The sequence below is a fragment of the Ipomoea triloba genome, chromosome 4, assembly GCF_003576645.1.
Source record: "Ipomoea triloba cultivar NCNSP0323 chromosome 4, ASM357664v1".
Classification (NCBI taxonomy): domain Eukaryota; kingdom Viridiplantae; phylum Streptophyta; class Magnoliopsida; order Solanales; family Convolvulaceae; genus Ipomoea; species Ipomoea triloba.
Window position 1 is genome coordinate 32,887,454 of NC_044919.1, and position 24,007 is coordinate 32,911,460.

At 35.5% G+C, this 24,007-nt stretch overlaps 3 protein-coding genes across 4 annotated transcripts; all 3 read left to right on the plus strand.

The window, feature by feature from the left end:
- Window positions 1-1,227: 1,227 nt before the first annotated feature.
- LOC116016611 (exocyst complex component EXO70H1) lies at window positions 1,228-3,517 on the plus strand. Its single transcript, XM_031256958.1, has one exon. It carries the CDS (start codon window positions 1,503-1,505, stop codon window positions 3,366-3,368), a length of 1,866 nt encoding a protein of 621 aa, XP_031112818.1. The 5' UTR covers window positions 1,228-1,502; the 3' UTR covers window positions 3,369-3,517.
- A 5,670-nt stretch (window positions 3,518-9,187) lies between these two features.
- On the plus strand, window positions 9,188-10,977 carry LOC116016612 (3-ketoacyl-CoA synthase 12-like). The gene has a single exon (XM_031256959.1). The coding sequence runs from the start codon at window positions 9,404-9,406 to the stop codon at window positions 10,802-10,804; it is 1,401 nt and encodes a 466-aa protein (XP_031112819.1). The 5' UTR covers window positions 9,188-9,403; the 3' UTR covers window positions 10,805-10,977.
- A 5,021-nt stretch (window positions 10,978-15,998) lies between these two features.
- LOC116015177 (nudix hydrolase 9) lies at window positions 15,999-22,572 on the plus strand. 2 transcript variants are annotated; one of them, XR_004097562.1, is made up of 10 exons: window positions 15,999-16,206; window positions 16,290-16,364; window positions 16,627-16,683; window positions 16,979-17,061; window positions 17,389-17,447; window positions 17,673-17,821; window positions 18,504-18,647; window positions 19,678-19,836; window positions 20,679-20,889; window positions 22,138-22,572. XR_004097562.1 is itself a non-coding variant. In XM_031255205.1 (9 exons), the coding sequence occupies exons 1-9, from the start codon at window positions 16,135-16,137 to the stop codon at window positions 20,760-20,762; spliced, it is 882 nt and encodes a 293-aa protein (XP_031111065.1). In that variant the 5' UTR covers window positions 15,999-16,134; the 3' UTR covers window positions 20,763-21,029. The 2 variants fall into 2 exon arrangements, 1 of the variants encoding a protein (XP_031111065.1); XM_031255205.1 differs by lacking the exon at window positions 22,138-22,572 and having other exon boundaries at window positions 20,679-21,029.
- Window positions 22,573-24,007: the final 1,435 nt, after the last annotated feature.

A 24,007-nucleotide genomic window follows, 5' to 3' on the forward strand; every position in this document is an offset into this window, starting at 1 on the left:
TGCTGTAATTGTGAATATTGATCATATTAGTATTGGTGATTGATCTCGTGACCTGAATCATCTATTATCTTCCAAACAAGTGGGACATCATCCTATCAAATAAGTTTAATGTTTTGAGAGAAGAAAAGTTTAATGTTTTAAAGAGTGTTATTACAATATATTTTGTTACAAAATATATATTGTATAAAATTAATTATTATGAAAAGTTATTATAATAAATGTTTTTAATTTTGATTTAGGCCCTGTTTGGTAAATGGATGTTAGCTGATTGAGTTAGAAGGTATGATTTGTTGATAATATTAGCTGATTGTAGAAAGTTGTTTGATAAATTGGCTGTTAGCTGATAGCTATTTGGTATAATTTCTTTTCTCAAAAAGCTAATTGAAAAGGCTGCTTTGAGTAGCCTTTTGAATTTTAGCATTTTGGAGTTACAAAAAGCTTATTAACCAAACAACTAATAGTGATCAAATAAGCCAAAATTGGCTGATAGGCTGATTATTTACCAAACAGGGCCTTAGTTAATTATATATATAGTCCTTATTTATGTCTCATTGTACTTTTCATGTTTACTGTTTATTTATCAAACAACTCTTTTTTCTTTGTTTATTTTCTTTAATATTTTTTTGTGTTTAATAGTATTTTAATATATAAATTTTATATATTTTTTTAAATACACATGATTCTTACAAGTAGTATCTGTTTCAACCTATGAGTCTATGACCAATCATTTAGAATAGTAATCGAGATGACATGTTGGAATATAAATTTTACTACGTATATATTAATGCTAAACTTAATATTATAAAAAATTAAATAATTGGATCCTTTATGTATGTGCTTATGAAAGCTATGATATGATCGTTAGACTGATTGCACCACTCACGATTTACCTCTGCATTTGCTCTAGGGACCGGCCTTGTGGAGTAGTACACATATACGGATATACCTACATATAGATAGGACGGTGTATTCAAAGCAATTGGCAGAAAAAAAATCAAAATTGCAACATAAGATAACAGCTGCATCGAACATTCGGACTAATTAAGCTGTGAAACCTTAACCAAACAGAAAGCAGCCGTGCCCCCACTCACATATTTCCGTAGATTTTCCTTCACAACGTAAAGTAAAGGTCACACGCTCACACTCAACATTAAATAACCTTGTCCTTGTCGTTATTACGTGCCCTATTCCCAGGATACTTACAAAAAACTCAACCAAGGTCTAAGGGCCATGGAAATTCCCGTTTGAACGAGCAAATATGGAATTGAAAACGAGAATCGCAATAAAAAAAAATGGCAACCGCGTTCAATTCACTGCTCACTATGTCGCCCAATCCTTAAATACCCCATTCTCTGTCTCCGTTCTCGTACCGACATTGTCTAACTACTTCTAAAAACACAGTCTTTGCTTTCTCCTTTAATTTCTTTCTTCAAATCAATACTCTGAAAAAAGATTTGATTTTGAGAGGATTTAATTGTAGATTTGTAGGTAAAGAACAGAAAATGGGAGGTGGGTTTTTCTCATCATCATCCAAGCCTGGATCCCCTCTGAGTTTCCCGTCAAAATCGCCGTCTCCTCCTCGCAGTTCGTTTTCCGAAACGCTCATGAAAGAAACGATTGCCACCGTAGAACCAATGATCCGGAAATGGGACCTCGAGGAATCGGCGACGTACGAGAGAATCTCCTACCTTTTCCGGGATAATCGGGTAGAGGCTATGGAGTTTCTGAGCTGCGTCAACGACTTGCAGCATTCTATGCAACTAGTGGCCCTGGAGAATTCGAGCTCTGAGCACCTCGTTACAGCTCATAACTTGATGCAAATCGCCATGAAGAGGCTTCAGAAAGAGTTCTACACTATTTTATCCGGAAATCGGTACTTTCTGGATCCTTCGACCAGGTTTTCCGGAACATCATCGGCGAAATCCAGTGTTTCAGATTTGGGAGACGATAATGTTTCCGAGGAAGATGAAGAGACAGTTGGCCGAACGGGGAGAGTTCCCGACGCGGCGGTTGCGGATTTGAAAGCCGTCGCGGAATGCATGATCGGAGCTGGGTACGGAAAAGAGTGCATGAAGATTTACACCATAATCCGGAAATCCATCGTGGATGAGACTCTGTATTATCTGGGAATAGAAAACTCGAGCACTTCCCAGATTCAGAAAATGGATTGGGAAACATTGGACGAGAGAGCTAAGAATTGGCTGTCTGCGGTGAAAATCGCGGTGACAACTCTCTTCCTCGGAGAGAGGATTCTCTGCAGCGAGGTTTTCGCGGCTTCCGAGGATATCAAAGAGTCGTGTTTTACGGCAATCTCAAAAGACGCCGCGATGTCGGTGCTGGGATTCGCGGAATCCGTTGGGAAATATAAGAAGCTATCCGTCGAGAAAATGTTCCGTTTTTTGGATCTTTACGAGGCGGTTTCGGAGCTATGGCCGGAAATTGAATCCATTTTCGACTTCACTTCCACATCCGCGGTGAGGTCACAGGCGGTGATGTCACTCCTAAAGCTCGGAGAAGCCGTTAGAGCGATGCTTACGGAGTTTGAGACGGCGGTTCAGAAAGATTCCTCGAAACCGCCGCCAGGTGGCGCTGTTCATCCGTTAACTCGGTACGTGATGAATTACCTCGTTTTCCTCGCCGATTACAGCGGCGAGGTTTCCGAAATCGTCGCGGACTGGCCGTTGTCGACGAACTCGCCGTTGCCGGAGGCCTACTTCTCGACTCCTCACCCCGACGACGACGATTCCGGCGCCTCCGCCGTCTCCGAGCGGTTCGCGTGGCTCGTTCTCCTCCTCCTCTGCAAACTCGACGGCAAGGCACAGATGTACAAGGACGTGCCGTTATCGTACCTGTTCTTAGCCAACAACCTAAACTACGTCGTTTCCAAGGTCCGACAATCGAACCTGAACCTCATTCTCGGGTCGGGTTGGATCTCGACCCACGAAGGGAAGGTGAAACAGTACGCGGCGAACTACGAGAGGATGGGCTGGGATAAGGTGCTGGCGTCATTCCCGGAGATTCCAACCGCCGACATTTCTCCGGCGGAAGCAAATGACTGCTTTACGAAATTCAACTCCGGTTTCGAGGAGGCCTACCGGAGACAGAGCTCGTGGGTCATACCCGACCCGAAGCTACGCGACCAAGTGAAGATTTCCCTCGCAAACCGAATAGTTCCGGGTTACCGAGATTTGTACGAGGAGCATCTTAGCAGATTCCGTGGCGCGGAATCAGTGGTCAGATTTACCCCTGACGATTTGCAAAATTACCTCTCTGACCTTTTTCACGGATTGAGTATTTCAGGCGGGAGCAAAGCTTCAAACGGCGCTTCATCGCCGTCACCGTCAACATCGCCGTTACGCGGCCGATGACGCTTTTATCCAAAGCAACCGACCAATAGTATCTTGTGTACACTGTAGGACAAACAATAGAGGCAATGCATTAAAGACATCAAATTTGCAACGTTGTATTAAAAAAATAAAATATTAATTAATTAATTATTTATTTATTTACGAATGTAGATACAGTTATAACTGGCTTTCCTTTTACTTTATATTATATTATTCATTGGGGATAATGCATGCTAAATAATTAAGATAACTTCAACATTAAACTAATCATTAACGCCAATAATGTCTGGTTCCACACTTCCACTACTAGCTACGTTAGCTGCCATTTTGCATGCAAAAGGTTAAACGAAAGCGACCCCCATAGTGCGTAACGCAATGATAAAATACGACAAATTAAGTCACAAAAGAAATGCTAAACGAATGAAGCTTTTGATGTAAGTGGGACACCATTCTGTCGTGATCATTTCTTTAATCATTACGGAGTATTATTGTTTATTATTTCTTAAGACAGGAGAAAATTACATAATTACTATTTAAGGGTGAGTAAGTATTATTATTTCATATAACAGACAAGTAAGGATCTACCAAGATTAGGTGGTCTAACTTCTAACAATTTCAAACTCGGCCTTTTGCATCTTCCAAAAGTTGACGAAATTAGTAAGGTAGTTTAGCTTAACCAAGTCAATGCCTTGTTAATTCAATCCCAACAATTATACACTGAAAGGTGGTTTTTTAAGCCTAAACCACATTAAATGTTGACATGTTTGTCTAGGTATTGCTATATTGCCAAAATTTTTTAACTTGTTGCTGTTATGTTAATGTTGTTTATTATTTAATTTATTTATTACTTAATGTAATATTCAAATTGATGTGATATTTCATGTAAATAACTTAATACGTTTAGATTTTATCAATGGGTTGAATATATATGAAATCGTTTTTATCAGTAGAAATATAGATAGTATATTAGATAACAATTGTTATACTATGGATTATGGTCCATTTTAAGGCTAGGATAGGACTTGCAAAATAATGTCGCTACACAAGTAAAATATATATATATTGCTTTATAAGCTTGTTAAAAAAAAAAAAAAGGATGTGGCATGATACCAAGCCAAGCCCGTAGAAGCTAGGGAGGATTAGACTAGCGTCCATCACATTTAAAGCCCTTATATATGCTTTGAATGATTAGCACGGTAGCCGTGGGAGACCACATGAGCCTTTAATTTATAGCTCATGATTGCCTTTATAGTACATGATTTTCATTTACGACTGTTTGAGGAATAAAATTTAAATTTCATGAAATAAAGTGATTATAAAAATTAAATTTATTGTCTGGGAGATGAAAAAGAAATTGTTAGGAATATTCATTTTATTGTATAGTTAAGTTTGAAATTATAATAAATAATAAGTATAAAGATCAAAATGTCTCTACAAAAGAAAGATGGAGGAAGAAAATAGGCGAGGAGAAAGAAGAAAGTGGCGAGAAAAAAAGAAAAGAAAAGAAAAGAAAAGAGAGTTTGCTAAGCTTCTGTTATTTATACTCGTGTAATTAACAAAGCCATATGAGTGTAAATAGTCTTGTTAAATTGTGTTACCTACACTATCTTGATAAAATTATTTTTTATCTTTTAATAAAACACATTATAACAAAGTAAAATTCAACCATTTTATCAAATATATCATATTATACAAATTTGTAATAATATTTCAACAATTATTCATGGGGCTCAGGTCTGTCATCGTCGGCAAAGTTGCTCGAGTCCATAGCATAATTTGCCAGTAGTATTCAGCATTCGATTGTCTTGACCTAAAATGTATAGATTTTTGTTGGTGTTTAGATTATATTTTTAAGGGTTCGATTAAAACAATTTGTTAGAATTAGTGTGTATGAAATTGATGGCTAGAATGTTGAATACAGATTGAAAGAGTTGATCCAAGGTAATAAATATATAAGGCTATTGGATAAGTCCGAGAAGGCCAGGCCCCCCTCGACCCATCTTAATTGGGTCTTTGGTCTCGACCCAAAATGGCCATTTGGGAATGGTCCTTCAATGGTTGAAGGTCTATGGGCCAATTCAAGTTAGAATGGCGTGAAGCATAATGTTGCCCTTACCGTAATTGTGGAAACATGACTTTGCTTGTAGTAAAAGCTCTTACCAAAAACCATTCTTAGAGATTGCAACACCTATCTAAATGTGGGTGAAGAGAGTAGTTTTGTGACCTTAGCTAACACTCAAATTGAAAAGGTTACTATGTAGCTCAAATTTAAAATCTTGCAATTATCAAATTAACTGTCCGACCTACTCGACTAAGGTTACCCTAATGATTTTTAATACATGTGAATTCTTCTTTCTGAACAAAATAAAACACGGGTGCAGTTAAATACAAAATGTTAAAGTGATGATCCTTGTACAGTGTTAGTTATTAGTCCAACGAATAATCTAATTAAGGTAATTTAAAATACTTCTTTTTACCACGTTTAAAAAAAATCATTTAACATCCCTCTTTGACGTGACTAAGTTTAAAGACTTATTAACACATTTTTCTTGTTAGAAAGCATGATGATTTGACATTTTTCTTGCTAGAAAACTTAGTTTTGAACAAAGACAAATTAGATAATATATCTATCTTGTACTAAAAAAAAAAAAAAAAAAAAGAAAGATAATATATCTATCGGGGCAACACAATGGTTGAACTCGATGCCTGTCATAATCCCACATGGCCTCTAGTTACATTGTACTCGGCATTTATTTATTTACCTTAAAAAAATGAATAGCAATTATTTTATAGTAATCTATCTTATTATATTTTTGTTGGTGTTTTAAAATCCAAGAAGGCTAGACAAGAGTTATGAGAAGTGTAAATTTACATAATTTGTACCTTAGATCCTTAGGAAACTAATTTCTTTTGCATGCTTCCCTAGTAAGTATAAAGTTCTGAAAAATAAAAGAAAAAGTACAAGCAATAAATACTTTGAAACAACAATCTACATTATTTTTTCATCTCTTGATCGAGCCCTCTTTATAATTTTTATATTGTATATATGTTTATGTTGGTCCAATCTTTGACCAATCAATCATAAAATTAATAAAGATTGTGATTCAATAACTAACAATAATATAACAATAATTTTTCTTTACAAGACACGGATGCTCATGCCACTCGGAGCAAGTTCAAAATAATAAGTTTATGGTATTAATGAAAGTTAGAACCACGACTTTACCAAAAATCATTATCAGAGCTAGTCTTAGATGGAGTCACTAATTGCATGCTATGTTTTCCTAGCAATAACTACTTATTTTATCCTTTGGTAAGTTTAAACTCTAAACTTAAGGGTCCTTCACCGTTTCTATCCTGAAGACTGATGCGGAAGATAAATCATGGAACCTCCTCCATTGGGAATGATCAATGGTTGATTTTGTACTAATAATTGTACTTTGTTATAGCAATTTCTAATACATATAAAATTAGAAGTCTTCAGTCTCTTTCGACAAGAGTAGCCAATAAGTGGGGCCCCAAGGACCTAATATAGTTGGTTTGTCAACTGATTTAAACGTTATAACGGGATGTGATAGTGTGAGAGTTCGAATCCCATCGAAAACATATATGGGAAAAATGTTCAATGATGTTGGAAGGTTTGTATTGGATCTCTTTTGCACACATGAAAATTATGATCTGACCGATAAGATGATGCGACTCGTGATTTATCTCCGCAGTGACTTTGATTTTAGGGGTGGGGTGGAAATTATCTAAGTTGAAAAAAAAATTGTCCGTATAGACGGTTCAGTTGGTCACAGGGGTAAAGTTTAGAAAAAAAGACCAAAGTCTAAGATTTGTCATGCCGGGTAAATATTAAAAAGAAAAGAAAAAAAAAAGAAAAAAAGTAGAAGAAGGTAGCCAAGTGGGGTAATTAAAACCGTTGATTTAGTTAGGTGTTGAAATGGATATGTACAAATCGATTTGAGCCGCAAGGGTAGAATTTTTTTCTCTCCAACAATCAACAAGCGTACAATATAGTATAATAATCATTATTATAATAATGTGAACTAACTAACTTTTATATTCGTGAGACAGATCGTATCTCTGATTAAGGGGTCGAATCTTTGATCTCATTAATCAAAGATCTGACCTGTCTCACGAACTGAGACTCATGAGACAGTCTCACACAAGTTTTTGCATTTTTCCATTGTGTTAGTGTTGTAGAATTGTAGTAGTTGTTATTTTTTTTAATACTACTAACTCTATTACAATGCAATATCTGTTTCATAACTACTTTCTCAACCTATGAAGTACAAAGAGTCAATATTGCCTAAGGATGCTTGAACCCACAATCTCCCATGAGGGAGTAACTTGATGCCATATTGTAATTGTATATTTGTGTTCTATTTTTTATGAAGACTATTTGCATATTTGACATTTCAGTTGTTCTTGTTGAGAAAATTGAATGATGGTTACGTCTCAATTAACAACATAACTTGATAGTTGGGATGCACATTTATTATTGATATATGATATGTATATGATGTTCAATACGTCTCAATACATTGCATGGACCATATTATCTTTTTATCAAGTGATGTCAAGTTTCTATCCGTGTGCAAATTGATTATTTTTTGAAAAGCTCCGTGGACCACATTCTCTTTTCACCATCAGTTGATACAATAGAGATTCAAACCGATGAGTCCTAGACATTTTGGGTTGGGTAATTTGATTATGATGAGTTGATTGGGGTCGGGATTCTGGATTCTGTCTCCAAAAATTTTCTACGGTCATAAAGGAATGAAAGGTTTCCTTTCCCTAACTAGGGCTAGGAATGAGCTGAGGGAGGGTTTCGAAAATGGAAAATATACGTCCCCCTCGTTGCCATCCCTGTCAGCCAGTCCATATATAATATATATAGCTATAATAATTAATAATCTTGTATATATTGAAGAGGATAATATTAATGCTTAATTTCTTTGGTACTCAGTCTCTAGTGCAAAACAGTCCACCATTAGACAATCCTACAAGTTAAGGAAAAGACTCTCCACCTACTAGTTATTTGGGATGAATTCCAATGGGCGCCTATATACCAAGTCTAGCTAGCTAGCTAACAGCTCAAAACAATAATTAAAGTCATATATACACACAGGTTCGTATAACCTTTACAGTGTATTCCTGTTTTTGACTATCCTCAATAAATTTGTGTTCTAGATTTCCATCTACCGCCCTTCGCGGTTCTTAAATGCCTCCCGCCTCAAAATACAGCAATTCTTCCTTTTTAGATGTCGAGGGAACCCACAACGATTCTACGAAGATGTGCACCTGACAAATTTCGCCTTGTAACTCTAGCGGTCAAAGGACCAAAAGAAGACCAGATAAAAGTAAATTAGTCGACTGCTCTTACAAGGAGTTGAACTTGTAATCATGTGGTTACCAAATCAACAGCCTAACCAACTTGATTGGGATTGCCCTCAAAATACATCAATATAATTCTGTTACTAGTAGTACAACCCTTATTATGATTTCTCCCCCTCTTTAATAGCGCACAGTTGCATCAATGCATATATATATAATGCCACATGCATATAATGTAGGATATCATCACATGTATGTCTTTTCGCATTCAAACTTATATATGTTGCCGGCCTGTTAGCCTAGATACCTTAAATCCTTAATTAAGTTTGTTAAATGTCTGTTTTCAAAAAAAAAGTTTGTTAAATGTCTGGTTCAACTTTCCTAATCTGTACTATAAGATCATATAGGTATTCTCCAAATGAAATTTGTCTAATTATGATTTCCACCATTATAACACAAATAAGTGCCAACTTGAGTAATCATCATGCATAATGCACAGTACGTACAGCCCATCAGTCTTGGTGGGAGTTGAAACTTTTAAGGCATGGAGCCAATTAGCCAGCCAAGCAGGCTTTCCCAAAGTCAAAAATGCAACATGACACGAAAGTGACGACCTAATATAATATAACACAAGTATGAAGTACCCCTTATAAATCCACAAAGATTTTTATCATAAAAACCCAACAATAACATAACCTCATCTCTCTTGGTTTCCCATGGATTCCATTATTTCCGTTCTAGTACTCTACGTTCTCCCTCTCCTCTGTATCTTCTTCTCCCTGAAGAAGATGATAGATTTAAGGACGCGCCGAGCGTGTTACATTCTTGATTATCAGTGCTACAAGCCGACCGACGATCGAATGCTGAGCACGAAGCTTAGTGGGGAGGTGGTTTTCAGGAACAAGAATCTTGGGTTGAGCGAGTACAAGTTCCTGTTGAAGGCCATCGTGAGTTCCGGGATCGGCGAGGAAACGTACGGGCCGAGGATGGTGTTCCAAGGCCGGGAAACGTGTCCGGCGTACGAGGATGGGATATCGGAGATGGAAGAGTTTTTCCACGACAGCATTGGGAAGATGTTGAAGAGACAAGGGATTTGTGGGTCGGAGATTGATGTTTTGGTGGTGAATGTCTCCATGCTCGCTTCGGTGCCGTCGTTATCCGCGCGGATTATCAATCGGTACAAAATGAGAGAGGATATCAAGGTTTATAACCTCTCCGGCATGGGGTGTAGCGCGAGCCTCATATCTATTAACATCGTCGAAAACATCTTTAAAACTCGCGAAAACCTCTCCGCTCTAGTTGTAACCTCGGAGTGCCTGAGTCCTAACTGGTATTCCGGGAATGACCGGTCCATGATTCTCGCTAACTGTTTATTCCGGTCCGGCGGTTGCGCTATTCTCTTGACAAACAAACCGGCGTTACACCATAAAGCCATGTTCAAGCTGAAAACCCTAGTGCGGACCCACCACGGCGCGAAAGACGAATCCTATAATTGCTGCATACAAAAGGAGGACGAGCTAGGGAAACTCGGGTTCCACCTCGGCAAAACCCTCCCAAAAGCCGCCACCGTGGCATTCTTAGAGAATCTCAAAGAAATCGCCCCCAAAATCCTACCTGTCCGGGAGCTCGTCCGTTACGCACTCCTCCAAAAAATCCCAACAAACTCCGGAAAAAGCGGAACAGCACGCCCGGCGGTTATAAACTTCAAAACCGGGGTCCACCACTTCTGCATCCACACGGGCGGGAAAGCGGTGATCAACGGCATCGGGCAGAGCCTCAACCTGAGCGAACACGATCTCGAGCCGGCCAGAATGACCCTCCACAGATTCGGGAACACCTCTGCTGGGAGCCTTTGGTACGTGCTGGCCTACATGGAAGCCAAGAAGAGGCTTAAGAAAGGCGATAATGTGTTCATGATTAGCTTCGGGGCCGGGTTCAAGTGCAACAGTTGTGTATGGGAAGTGGTTCGAGATTTGGAAGACGCAAATGTCTGGAAAGATTGCATTGATAGCTACCCACCACAAACCCTAATCAACCCTTTCTTGGACAAATATGGATGGGTTCATAATGCAGATCCTGCCAGCTTTTCTCTCCCAGATTACTATCGCCTCCCCTGATTTTATTTTCTCTCTCTTCCAAAATTTTATTTCGATTGTTTTTTCCCCCACTTTTCAATTTTATTATAGTGTATTGATTGATGATAGTGGCCTCACTGGCCTGGTTATAAGTGTGAGATATATGGTGATTATAAATGTAAAATAAAAGTTGGAGTGGATTTAATTTATTATTCTATCCTATATATGGTCAAAATAAGTGTCATATCGAAATACCATGAAAAATAAGTCAATAAATGTGATGTTAAGATGGTAGAACATCATATTCATGTTGGGCGAAAAAGTCAATTTTACAAAATAAATAAATATATGGAATGAATGGGCAAAGGATCGGATTTTAGGAGAGAAAGAAGACAACGTATGAGCAGGGCCGGATTTTAGGGCGTGCAAGATGTGCAACCGCACAGGGCCCCTAGTCCAGTCCTGACATAATAGTTAGTATATGTATTTGCGATTATATTGACCCAAAATTAAATTTTTTGCATTTTTCTTTTTGCAATTTTTCTTCAATTCGCAGTTTATTTATGCTTTGATAGAGCCTCACTTAGTTACTCGCACAGGGCCTCGCAAATCAAAAAACCGGCCCTGCGTATGAGTAGAAAAATGATTTTTCAATCCTTGTAAAATTTTGCCCACGCACAAGGTATATATAGGGGATGTAATAAATCTTAGCATTTAGTATGACACAAATCCAATTTAATAATCGAATTATAACGTTTGAAATGGTCATACTTATTATTAAAATAATATCAATAGTTACTAAATTAATTATATAATTAATTCGTACCAACCAATTAATAACTTATTTCGAAATACCTGAGTACCCGAAAAGCTCATACGATTCTAGAAGTAAATTAACTTCTTAGACCTTTCGGAATTAACCGAGAAGTCACAACCTTTCACTCACATCTAAAAGGTTAAAATCTTGCACCTCTCATAAGTGTTATAAAAAGCACCAAAAAGGTGCTATGAAAGAAGTACTCGTAAGTAGACATTTACTCTTTTTTGAATACTACTGACTCTATTACAATGCAGTATCGCACAAAAATCTGCCTCCACTGAGGCTCGAACCCACCACCTCCCGTATAAAAAAAAAAGTTTGATGCCACTGGACCACAAGATCCTTGGCTAGACATTTACTCTTATTTTCTCTTAAAAAGGTTGAATCCCCCCCAAAGACCGCCCACACCCCGGCAAGTAAGACATTTACTCTTAAAGCACCACAAGGTGCTTAATTAAGCACTAAATGGTGAAATAAAGCACCAAACGGCTCTTTGCTTTAATTAGCACCGATTAGTGCTAATATACTAATACCACCGAAGAGTAAATCTCACAGCACCGAAAGGTGCTTAACAAAAATTTTCACTTCTCTAAAATAGGTCTATTTTGAGAATTAATTTATTATTCACCTATTACTCATTTTGAGTGTACAATATATCAATTTCTTTGTTTCACTATGAAGAGTGTAAATATACTTTAATCCGACCCAAATCAGACGTGAACCTCACATATATTTACACTACAAAATAACCACTCAAAATTGTCATTTTAGTTAAAATTTTCAATATATAGCGATTCGATTCCCATCGAAGACATGTGGGTCATTGGAAGACTCAAATCCCATTAATCTAGTGTATGTACGTAACTGCTTAAGTTGGGAAAAACTAATGTATCCCAAAAAAATAAAAAACAAACTTTTGGATTTTGCCTTGGACTAGTAGATAGAGTGGAAGTTTTCTTGTGGAGATCAGATTTGCTCAGAGTATAACCTTATCCGTTCCTACTTTCTCCGAACCCTAGTTGAGAGCCGAAATTTAATGAATATTATTGTTTGTTTTAGGTGGGGGGTGGGGAGGGGAGGGGTGGTTGAAATAGCAGTGCATGCATGCAGTGCGTGATTGTGCTAAAGCATCCCATTTATGGTGCCGTGAACATGGCATCCGGCCCCCAGCCTGCAATATATGTTGTTCGCTAATTTTTTTATTTTTTTTTTATTTTTTTTTGGTGAAAGGGAGGGACATGCGGTCCCAAAGATAAGAAGCTAACGACTTTTACTAGATGCAATGCTCGCCGCATCGCGCTGCAGCAACTCGTTCAGCCCAACCCGGCCGAGGGTGCTCTAGGAGTGTTATGTCGTTCGCTAATGATGTTTGCGGCTGTGTGAATAACCAAGAAAACCTTCGGGATATTGGTTTAGTGGATAAAAATTTCACTTAAGATTTGCTTCTAACGAAAATGTAGGGGTTCGAGAAGAGCATAGAAGTGTATAATGTGATATTGAGTCTCGAAACTAATTTAGTTTGATTTACCTCCTATGTATGTCTACAACGAGTTCATTAGGAATAATTAGGGCAAGTTGGGAGTCCTTTTGTGAAGTGGTCTAATACTCTAATATATATCATTGAATTGGATGTTGTAAGCCTTGTTAACTTCATTAAGATTAATGTCGACGATAATGTTTGTGGACAATTTGAAGGAGCCATGGCAAGTTGTTTGTAAGGAGTGTATCGCATTTAGTTTGACGATTGAGTTGTAAGCTATATATCATGGCTAGCTTATGATGTTTGTGATGGGCTAAAAGGTTATATATAAGATGATAAGTTTGGAAAGTGAAATTTTATTCATTATTGAACGAATCAAGATAAAATGTGACTATCAAAACTTTTATTAGAATTCGATATGATTGAGGTTAGACAAATGCTTTCCAAATGAAAACGTGATCTAAGGATAAAACATCTATATAAAAAAGAAAGTTAATTAATGTGTACCAATAAATACCGCGATGTGTATCTACTAAATAAATCATAATTATATTACTCTTTGGTTGGTACATATATTAGGAAACACTTAACCCTACTGAAGGAACATATTCTGCCCTAGCTTGGGCATGTGTATTTATTTTGTACGTAAAGCCAGCTTGCCAATTCAACTTGGGCAATTAAGACAATGTCAGGAAAGGACGATTTTAGACTTGTCAATCCAACCAACTTATTAATATTCGCTCATATTAATGATATATTTTTTTCGCTCATAAAACTTCCAAAAATTGAAATTTGAAATATTGCATCCAACCAATCTATTAATGTTCGCTCATATTAATGATATATTTTCCAAATATTGCATCTAGCTTCCAAGATTTCTAAGCCTACCTGTTAGGATTATATTGTACCAACCAGACAAATTAATTCTCATCAACAATAAATTTGTGCAGCTGAGATCAAATGAATAACTGTAGTTATTCTAATCAAACCAATTAATAAGTGATTATTGTTTGATCTACATGAACAATAGTGATCAAGAAAGTGATAGCTTGTTGCAAAGATTCAATGTATGTTAAGAAAAATTATTGACGGTTGATTAAAACAATGAGAGTTTTTGCATGACATAATTAATTCTAAGAAATGTAAAATTAATTACAATGTAACTACCCACAAATACAACATACAATTGTTATGGTCCATGTTGAATTGCAAGATCGAGAAGCCAATAATGTCATACATGTTCATTTAATTTTTTGTATAATGTATGTTCATTTTTAGTGTATAATATTGCATATTCATTTTTAATAGGTTTAATATGTTTAGGTATAATATTTACTACACTGTTGCGAGGGAGGCCTTTTCTTTGTCAGGTTGCGATGAATGATTTGACATTCCTCCTTCTTATTTTGTAAACTGCTTGAATTATGATTTAATAAATTAAGGTTTTACCTTAAAAAAAATGACATGTAATATATTAAAAATAAACATGTATATTTTCAAAAAATAAACATGTATCAATAATTTACCTTACAATATAGACCATCCACTTATAATTTGTCCAGATACAGGTCACAACATATTTTTGTTTTGTTTTGTTTGTTTTTTTTCCCCATTGATCGTCCAATACATGAAGAAAGCAACCAAAATTGACTTTTCGACAATGAGTTTGGTCCTTTTCTCCCCTATACTCGTATTTAAATAGTGGATAATGTTTTTAATGTTAAGAAGTACCACATAGTACGAATATAAATTTATATATACTTTAATATTTGATTTTATTGGATTAATTTGTAATAAAATTTAAATCCATGAACGTTCAATTGATAAAATTTATTATAAAATTATATAGTGCACATATTTATATATAAATTTGAAAAAAGTGTCAAATAGACCCTTGAATTTTACATGATAAATTAATTAGGCCATTGAACTTTCAAAAGATACAATTAAATAGTTCAACTTATCATTTTGGTGTATTTTGACACAATAATCAGTTAGCCACATGAAATAACAGGTTAATAGAAATTTTTTATAATAAAATTGGCGACTAGCGAATGGTCACCGATCGCCATTCTTCGTGTAGAAGGTGACCATGTCGGGTTGCCGATCACATCAGTCGCCTTTCTCTTCAAGAAGGTGACTGAACTGGTTATCGGAAGAAGGTAACCAGCCCAGTCGACTTGGTGGTGGCGATTTTATTATCAGTGGCTGTAATTTTACTAGTAACTTTTTGTTACCAGTAAACTTGACTTGTTTAATCGATTTTAATAAAGTTGGTAGAATGCTAGCCCATTTAACTACATCAAAAATGGAGGTTATGGAGTCCCACACAATTCTGCATACCATGGTGATAAACCACAAACATCTGCATTGTGAAATAAATTTGTAGCATAATTAAAATAATACTTTATTGTTGCTATAATGAATCTGTTGTATTTATAAAATGAAACTGAATAGCAGAATTCAAACATATATGTATATTGTTAAATGAATTTATAGTAAAATTAAAATAATATTTTAATGTTGCTATAATGAACCTATTGTATGTATAAAATGAAATTGAATAGCATAACTTATACAAGTATGTAGATTGCCAACTAAATGTGTTTTAGAATTAAAATGATACAGAGTACTTTAGTGTTGTTATAACGAACTTATTGTATGTATAAAATGAAACTCAATAACAGACTAACTAAGACAATAAGTGTAACTAAAATGATGCTTTAATCTAGAGTTACTATAATGTACCTAGTGTGTCTATAAAATAAAATTCATGCATTGATTCACACGCTACAATGTAACATTGGAGTATTGGACCATGGTCCGTAGTAAAATTTGTCAAAAAATAGGCTTTGGGCTTCTTTTTCTCAGAAAAGGTTTTGGGCTTATAATTAAAAACGGAGTGGTACTTCATACTTGTTTGGTGCATCAGTTGCTCTCTCAATCAACTGCCAGTCTGCCATATCTAAAATTGCATTCGTCTTCTTCAAATTTCTACGGAGCGGAGTATTTCTATTTTAATCAGAAATTTGATCTAACAGCTTAGAGGAGAGAGTGTAAATTCTCAATATAATGGAGAAGAACATCGAAAGTCACGAATTCAAGCTTCTGCTCTCGTGCCCCTCCGGTATCTCCCCTGCTCAGGTATAGCTTAATAAGTGTTTGCATTTATGTTCTTTGTTAGAAGAATAATTTTGTATATTGATTTTGATTTTGAATGATTAAAGATGTCAGTGGCTTTCGATCAAGCTTACGATAGGATTCTGCATCCAGATCCTGCATTGGAAAGTTCCATTTCTGAGGTTATAATTTTCTTCTCTTTGCTTGAATATTTTGTGAATATAAGCACAATTTTGAATTCCATTGCCTCTTTTATTGCAACAAATGTAAGATGATTGATTTATCTCATTGAGTATGCAAAGTATAATCTTTTATATTCTGCCGCTCATCATAAGTATAGTTCATTTATGTTCTTTTTTTGTACAAGCATACTGAAACTTTTTGTCCTACTGACACATTATGATTTCTAACTCTTACTGGAGTGTGTGTGTGTTTTTTTGTTAGATATGGGACCAAAGAGTTCAACAAAGCCCGTCATTGTTCAATGGTCTAAAGTTTAGGGTATGCCACTTCTCTCTTCCATTGGTTGCAAATCCTGCAATTTAGGAAATGCTGATGATTTGTTTGATCAGTTCTCATTTTTTATATTTAACCAAACATTATGATGTCATCTAGATCCCCACTGTTTTTTTTTTTTTATCTTTGCAATTGCAATGATTTCTAGGAGAGTAGTAGAGATGGTGACTAAAAGACTTTGGCATCCTGAATGATCTATTAAAATTCTTAACAGGATGTGTACAATTCAATGATTTGTAAACCTTATTTTTCTTTACAAAAAAACAATTTATTGTTTCAGTATGGAGGATTCACTTTCAATTCCATGAATGATTCTCAGCAAGAGCCCCATGTTTCCCTTCATCTTGGTCTGACGGATTATAGGTTCTCATTTGTCTCTTCCCTCAATTTATTCACTGCCCCTTTAACATTCCCTTTGTATCTCTCAAGTAAATAAATATTGGGGTTGGGGTGTGGGGATGCTGCAAGCTTATAATTGTATTTTTTTGGGGGAGGTACTCTTTGAGAAGGGTAAAAGTGGATTACATTGCTCTATTTCAGTCTAAGTGGATGCATTTTACTTGTAACAGTTATTTCACTGGTCAGCTTCATGTTACAATGTTTCTCTGCAACTTTTCCTTGGACAACATTAAAATCATGAAACTTTGAAAGAACTTATCCTCTTATACTGAATATGACCTTTTTATGCAGGACATTTGTGGGCACCAACTTGAGTCCTTTGTGGGAAAGATTTCTTGTTCAATCTGAAGGTAGAAACTGAATAAAATTCATGTTGTTTGTTTCTTCAACAGTCTGCTGTTTCTATCTCTGTATTGCATAAGTGCCCAATAGCATCAAATTTATAATTTCCAGTTTTGATGGATATATGCATATATGTGGCATTCCTATGCCACATGATTTGTTTTTCTGAATGACATAATTATTAAGTATATAATCCAGTTATGTGCTCAAAACAATTCCTTCCTTCACATTAGATGACTGCAAGCAGTGTCAGCATACATCAAGTCCTCTTGGCAATGGTGCAATTGTTGAGACATCTGACAACAAGATACTTGTGCTTAGAAGAAGTAATAGGGTGGGAGAATTTCCAGGATATCTTGTTTTCCCTGGAGGCCATCCAGAGGTATATAAGATTTTCTAGTGTCATAAAGAATTAGTTGCAGGATAAACTTTAGAATCTCACACTCTTATATGCATGTTCTGTGAATCTGCAGCCCTTGCCATGTGGCTAAGATAAAATATTGGACTCAATTTCCAAAGCATTGTCAAATTAAGGAGAATCTGGACATTCACTTATTTCACATGCCATCTTCTATTCTCCTCAGTCCTCCCACATGGTTTTCTTTGTCCTCCCTATGCTGCCATTCCAATTTGCTATGTGAGACAGTCGTAACCACAAAAAATAGTTACTGGTAGTTATTTTGATGTAGTTTTCCACTTGCACATTACTAACAATTTGAGTAGTAGAATTTCTCTTAGGATTGGAATAATGGTTATTCGTATTAATTTAGAATTTGTGTTCTCTATTTCATTCACGTTTCTTGTACCTGCGCTCTTCATGAGTTAACTCTATAAAGGGTGTCCATATCTAATTATTTGCTAGACAATAAATATTGACTTTGTCAGTCACAGTTGATTAAAGGCTTTTCAGTGTTATGCTGTACTTGGAAATCCTCAATTGCACTGGGTATTATAGGGTTCTTCACTTCTTCTAGTTAGATACTTAGATTAGCTACACTCTCTATGCTTTATCTATGCTCTCCAAATATTTGTTGGTTGATTAGGTGTACTTTGCAATTTAACAGCCCAATGAGGTTGGAGTGACATGCCATAAGAGTGATATGGACCTGAATCACAGTGATATATTTAACAGGAAGGTTTCTCAAGAAATGTTTGATAGCATTGTCCGTGAAGTTGTAGAAGAAACAGGAGTGCCTGCAGTGAATCTTGTATGTGGATTATGGAAACTCATTTTGCACGCACACACCCACACTCTCTCCCTTTTAAATGCTGTTCCATTATTTTTACTTGCCAGAACTCTGTTTTTGGTTAAAATTTGTTCACTTGTATTTTTTCTAGTGTCTGTTTATATATGTTACTGTGCCTATATGTTAGGCCCTTTTATGCTAATGAGGCCTTTGTCCTAATTGCAAAAAGGTTGTGGAGGTCCCATGACCTCTCCACTTGGAGAGCTCATGGGTTCAACTCCCACCTGGAACATTGATGGGAGTTGAACGTTATCCCTCCGCATTTAGGGTGTTTGATCCCAATTTAATTTGGAGTATTGCATAAGACTTTAATTGTACTTGAGGCTTTAGTAATTGTAATTGCTGGGCATTCATCAGTTATAATCTTTGTGGTTGAGTTGTAATCATCACCGTCTTAAACAAAAAGGGGCTTTTTGTCCCACTTAAGAAAAGAAGTTATATCTTATGCATTAGTGATAAGCCTGATGCTGTCTTGTGTCCCTTGAATAAATGCCTTCCGCCTAGGCAAGTGTTAATCTACCCTGCTCCTCAGCAGTTATTGGTGATAACAACTTAGAATTTACCTAATTTCTTGTAATTGCCTCTCTAACCTTGGCAGAATTAAAACTTCACTGGAAATTGGGTGGGAAGTATTGATATTTCCAATTATAGAGAGGATATGAAAATTAATTTTAGAATAATATAAGTATTCTGTTTTCCAATTTCAGTAGTGCAAAAACTTGCTTTTAAGAAATTGGCTTTTTATTTTTACTTTGTTAGGTAATTGGAAATTAATTCTGGATATCTGGCCATGGATGGACTTAGTGATCAATCGATTATTAAATTATTAAAGGATCTCTGTTTCGATTATGGAAACATTTATTGCATGCTCCTATTGTAGGGAGACTGTGAGATCTGCATACTAAAAATACTTTTTTGCAACTTTTCATGCAAGATTGCTGTTATAAGTTCCAACTTCAGTGGTCCCTGATGCATTTTTCTCTGATTGCAGTTCAGTCCTGTCTTTATTGGTGTATCACGAAGGGTGTTGAATGTTAGACCAACTGCTTTTTTCTTCATAAAATGCAATCTTCAGTCAAAGGAAATTCAGCATCTATATTGTAATGCAGAAGACAGTTTTGAATCAACCCAACTGCAGGCTGTTTCAATGGTTAATCTATGCATCTCCTTTTAATTGTGTTTCATTTGGCATCTCAAATTCTGATGTTATTTTATCTCTATTAACCAATATACACATTTGATGGCATATTTAGCTTGTTCTACTAGTAGAACTTTAGTAAGATGTTTGCAATTCCACCTTCTGGGTAACAACACCAGCATAGGAAGTCATCTTTTGGATACAAGAATACTAACTGGAAATGAAGCTCATTATAGACATTGTGATTGAAGTTCATTAACTATAACTTGGTTTAAAAGCTTCTTTTTAAATCCTTTTTTTTGGGGGGGAAAATTGTATTTTTTGTCCTCTAGTTATACACTTATACCCATGGTACAGACTCAGTTCCTGAGTTATATGCGTGATCATTTTTAACCCTTAAGTTATACATGGAGTGACGATTTTAGTCCTTGTAGGACCAAATCAGCCACTTTATTAAGTGACAAATTGGTGGTGGAAATTGTCCCCAAGGGACTAAAATTGCCACTTCGTACATAACTTAGGGGTTAAAGATGGTCGTGCGTACAACTCAAGGACTAAGTTTGTTCCACAGGTATAACTGAAGGACCAAAAATGCAATTTTCCCTTAAAAAAAAAAAAAAAAAAACTTAATGCCATGTTCACCATTTCTAATTGATGTTAATTTGAGTACTTGTACTTGACAAGGAACTACACTTTAGTGCTTAGTTCTCTTGATCTAAATTAATATTGTGTTAATAATAACAACTAATACAACAACAACAAATATGCTCATGTTTCTCTTTTTTCTCCCCTGCCATGTTGTCTTCCCTCTATTGGATTGTTAATATTCATTCATGAACTGTTCTTTGTATCAGAGTGATTTGGAGAGCATGGGAAATAAAATGCCAGGGTGCCACAGAGGAGGACTTGAACTGTACAAATTAATGCACAAGCCTTGACAGAGAACTAATGTTGTGGAATCAAACCTTAATGGTTTTTCTATCCTATAAAGCCTGATCTATTAGTATGTAACTGTGAGTTTCTATGAAAATCTCTTCCTATGTCAGCCACTCAGTTGGTAAACAGGTACACATCATGACATCAATTCAGAAACTTATGTTGGCATGTCAATCTATTGCTCTTCTGTATAAATTGATGGCAAATGCAATTGCACCATGCTATTAGTTATTAATTATTTCCTTGGACAAAGTCAAGATGGTGATTCATTGATTACTTCAAGCCCTTTATCATGCATTTACTAAAATTTTACTAAAAATACTTATTTGGTGTATATGTCAGTGCCTTTCCTTAGTCATAAAAGCATTGATTCATTTATTGTACATCAATTCAGCAATTGGATATATTTTATCTCATGAGCCCAGCTTGCTGAAGTTGTGTGTGTGTCTACACACACACACACACACACACACACACACACATATATATATATAGAGAGAGAGAGACTTCTATAGAGCCCAGCACATGTAATTACTCCTTGATGTTGAAATTTAACTTTGTTCAATGGGATTATAGAGTTCTCTAAAAAATCTATGGAGCATTTACCATGGGTATTTTGTTTTTGGGTCTACTTTTAGGACAAATAGAAAGCTACGACTGAAACTCATAAGTTATGACTATATTCTTGATTTTATCTTGGTAACTCAATGTTACATTTCCAATTATTTAAGTTTATCCAAGCTAGTGAAAAGAGGGTATCTTGAAAATCTGTGTTTCATAGTTCTTGGTTGATAAGTTGAATGTTCAGGAGTAGTCAAAATGTGCTAGATTCACCATTGTTGGAGGCAGGTATTTACAGATCTACAAATTATAAATCTGTTTCTCTTTTGTATTTTTTGGAACCCTCAGCTATTTTGTTCATTTCTATTAATTAGGTTTGAACCTTGTGCATTGGGAGAGTTCCCCAAATCTAGGGATAAGTCCAGAGCTAAGCTAACCCTTTTGGACCTAATGTTTGTCATGACTAGTATGTGAACACTGCCCATAATCAAATATCCATTTTTGGATGAGCCTATGAGGAAAACATTCTATACTGCAGTTTGCTTCAGTTGTCCGAACGATTTGTTTGTTTCTCAGTCAATTATGGAGGTTAGTTCATCATGGTCAACCAGAAGCATTTAGAGGTCTAGGTACAATTCTACAATATATAATTGTTAATTTTGGGGTTGTTGAGAACTGTTAAATGGTGATATCATTTAATTGCAGATATATAATTCACACAGTTGGGTTATTGGTCAGTCCATTGAACATTTATAATTAAACAATTTCTGAAATTTTGACTCATTAAAGCTGTGATTTCTTTGTTGTTCCAAGTAGGTTATTGGACTGATGAGCTTGAGTGGTGGTAGCTAGGCTGGTGTAGTATGAACATATTTCATTTAATAAACGGATGCCATTTGCATTTGTGTGAAAGGAATCACATAGAGGCAGATCCAGGACGTCTCTCTCAAGAATTTAGTCGATGATGATGACTACCAGGTGCTTTCATTATCATTAATTTCGTTCTTATTGCTATTATTATATGTGCAGTGTGGGTAGTGTAAATGAAAGAAATTTTATTAGTGATAATTTGCTTGATCAGCTCAATGTCTCAATAAAGAACCAGGTAAGTCTGTGGATGTCCCTTTCAGTTCAAACGTTTTTGGTTCTTTAATTGTGATAAGGTTCCTCGGTCAACTTAGCTGTTCTGCGTTTTATGTTTCATGCATGATTCATATGAAATGATTTTAGTCGCTCTGTGATTATTGCCAATGGAATTATTTCAGTCCAAGTCGATCAACCAACATGTTTTTTAATCTTTTTACATTATTTTCTTTTTTTTTTATTATCATAAATTATTTATCGAACCGTTGTGATTTGTCATTTGTGATACAATTGTGGGCAAATTATATTGTGCACCGTGGGGTTCACCTTGTAAGATGGACTTTGATACACATTTATTTTTATTTGTTCATTATATTTTGATACATGGTCCATTTTGAGAATACTGCACATTCATGATATGGTAATTTGTAGTAAGTTATGATTTAAAATTAAAAAAAACGAAAAAAATAATCACATCAAGGAAATTGTGTGATTTTTATAAGGATGAAAAGTATTTCTGTTAAATATATTATTTTCAAATGGACGGAGACAGCCACCATCCGACCATACGAAGACAGCTAGTCGTCTGGTTTTTATTTTCCTATAAGTTAAATGAAATGTTTTTTCATTTGCCAAGCTTTGACTGGAAAATTAGCCCTTTTAGCATACACAAAGTATCATTTGACTGACAATTGAAAGCGACCTTTAATTAGAGGATTAAACATTAATTGTCTAGCAGTGTAATGCCACACTTGTAATTTTTTTTTTTTCCTCCCTCTTTTTTTTTTTGATTTTCTTCCTTTTCTTTTGTATACAATGCAATAAAAAATAAAGATTGTGTCACATAAATCTTGACCAAACAAGTTAAATGACATCCACCTTCAATAGCAAGATGGGGATGTCTAAGTTAGTTTATCTATCCTTTATTGGCTAAATTTACAAGGAGAATTTATTCAGAGCACATTATCAGGTAGTGATTATCATCCAAAAAATGTAGAGATGGATATAGAGTATCAAAGATACACAAGTGAGGGGCAAATTGTTCCCTTGAATTTTCATAAACATGCTTGATACTACATCTCTGACATGGTTTTCAATTTTTCTTAATTAAGCATTTGAACATTTTATATATTAAATTAATATTTTTCAGAATTTTATTATTAAAAAAGACCATAATAATCTCCAAGTGGTAATTATTGAAATATTGAAATAAATGATACACACAAGAAGCATTAAATACTCGTTAGAACATTGACTTCAATTTGCGGGCAATGTGGTAATTAGTCAAACGTAAACATCCAACGTTATGTTTGATGCGTCGGCCCAGAAAATTTTTATTCATAATAAATAAAATGATAAGATTGGAGGCTTTTTTTTTTTTGGTTGCGAACAAAAACTCTTGACTGTCTGATATCTGCTTCGAGCGAGTCAATGAAGGAATTGTTTGAGGGAATATGTCACGTGGCTTTTACACGTGTGCCGAACAATACCGCTGTATGCTGCAGTTTTTTTGGGGTTTGTGTCTGCTGCAAATCTTATCTATCTTCTAGCTTACATTATTATAAATTAATAACACTGGGACTGGGAGAAATTATTATTACCC

Excerpts from the sequence above, each read along its gene's own strand:
- LOC116016611 (XM_031256958.1), top strand. The coding sequence starts at position 1,503 with ATGGGAGGTGGGTTTTTCTCATCATCATCCAAGCCTGGATCCCCTCTG.
- LOC116016612 (XM_031256959.1), top strand. The coding sequence starts at position 9,404 with ATGGATTCCATTATTTCCGTTCTAGTACTCTACGTTCTCCCTCTCCTC.
- LOC116015177 (XM_031255205.1), top strand. The coding sequence starts at position 16,135 with ATGGAGAAGAACATCGAAAGTCACGAATTCAAGCTTCTGCTCTCGTGC. Across the intron at positions 16,684-16,978 it reads TCAATGGTCTAAAGTTTAGG|TATGGAGGATTCACTTTCAA; the intron begins GTATGCCACTTC and ends TTATTGTTTCAG. Across the intron at positions 17,062-17,388 it reads CTTGGTCTGACGGATTATAG|GACATTTGTGGGCACCAACT; the intron begins GTTCTCATTTGT and ends CTTTTTATGCAG.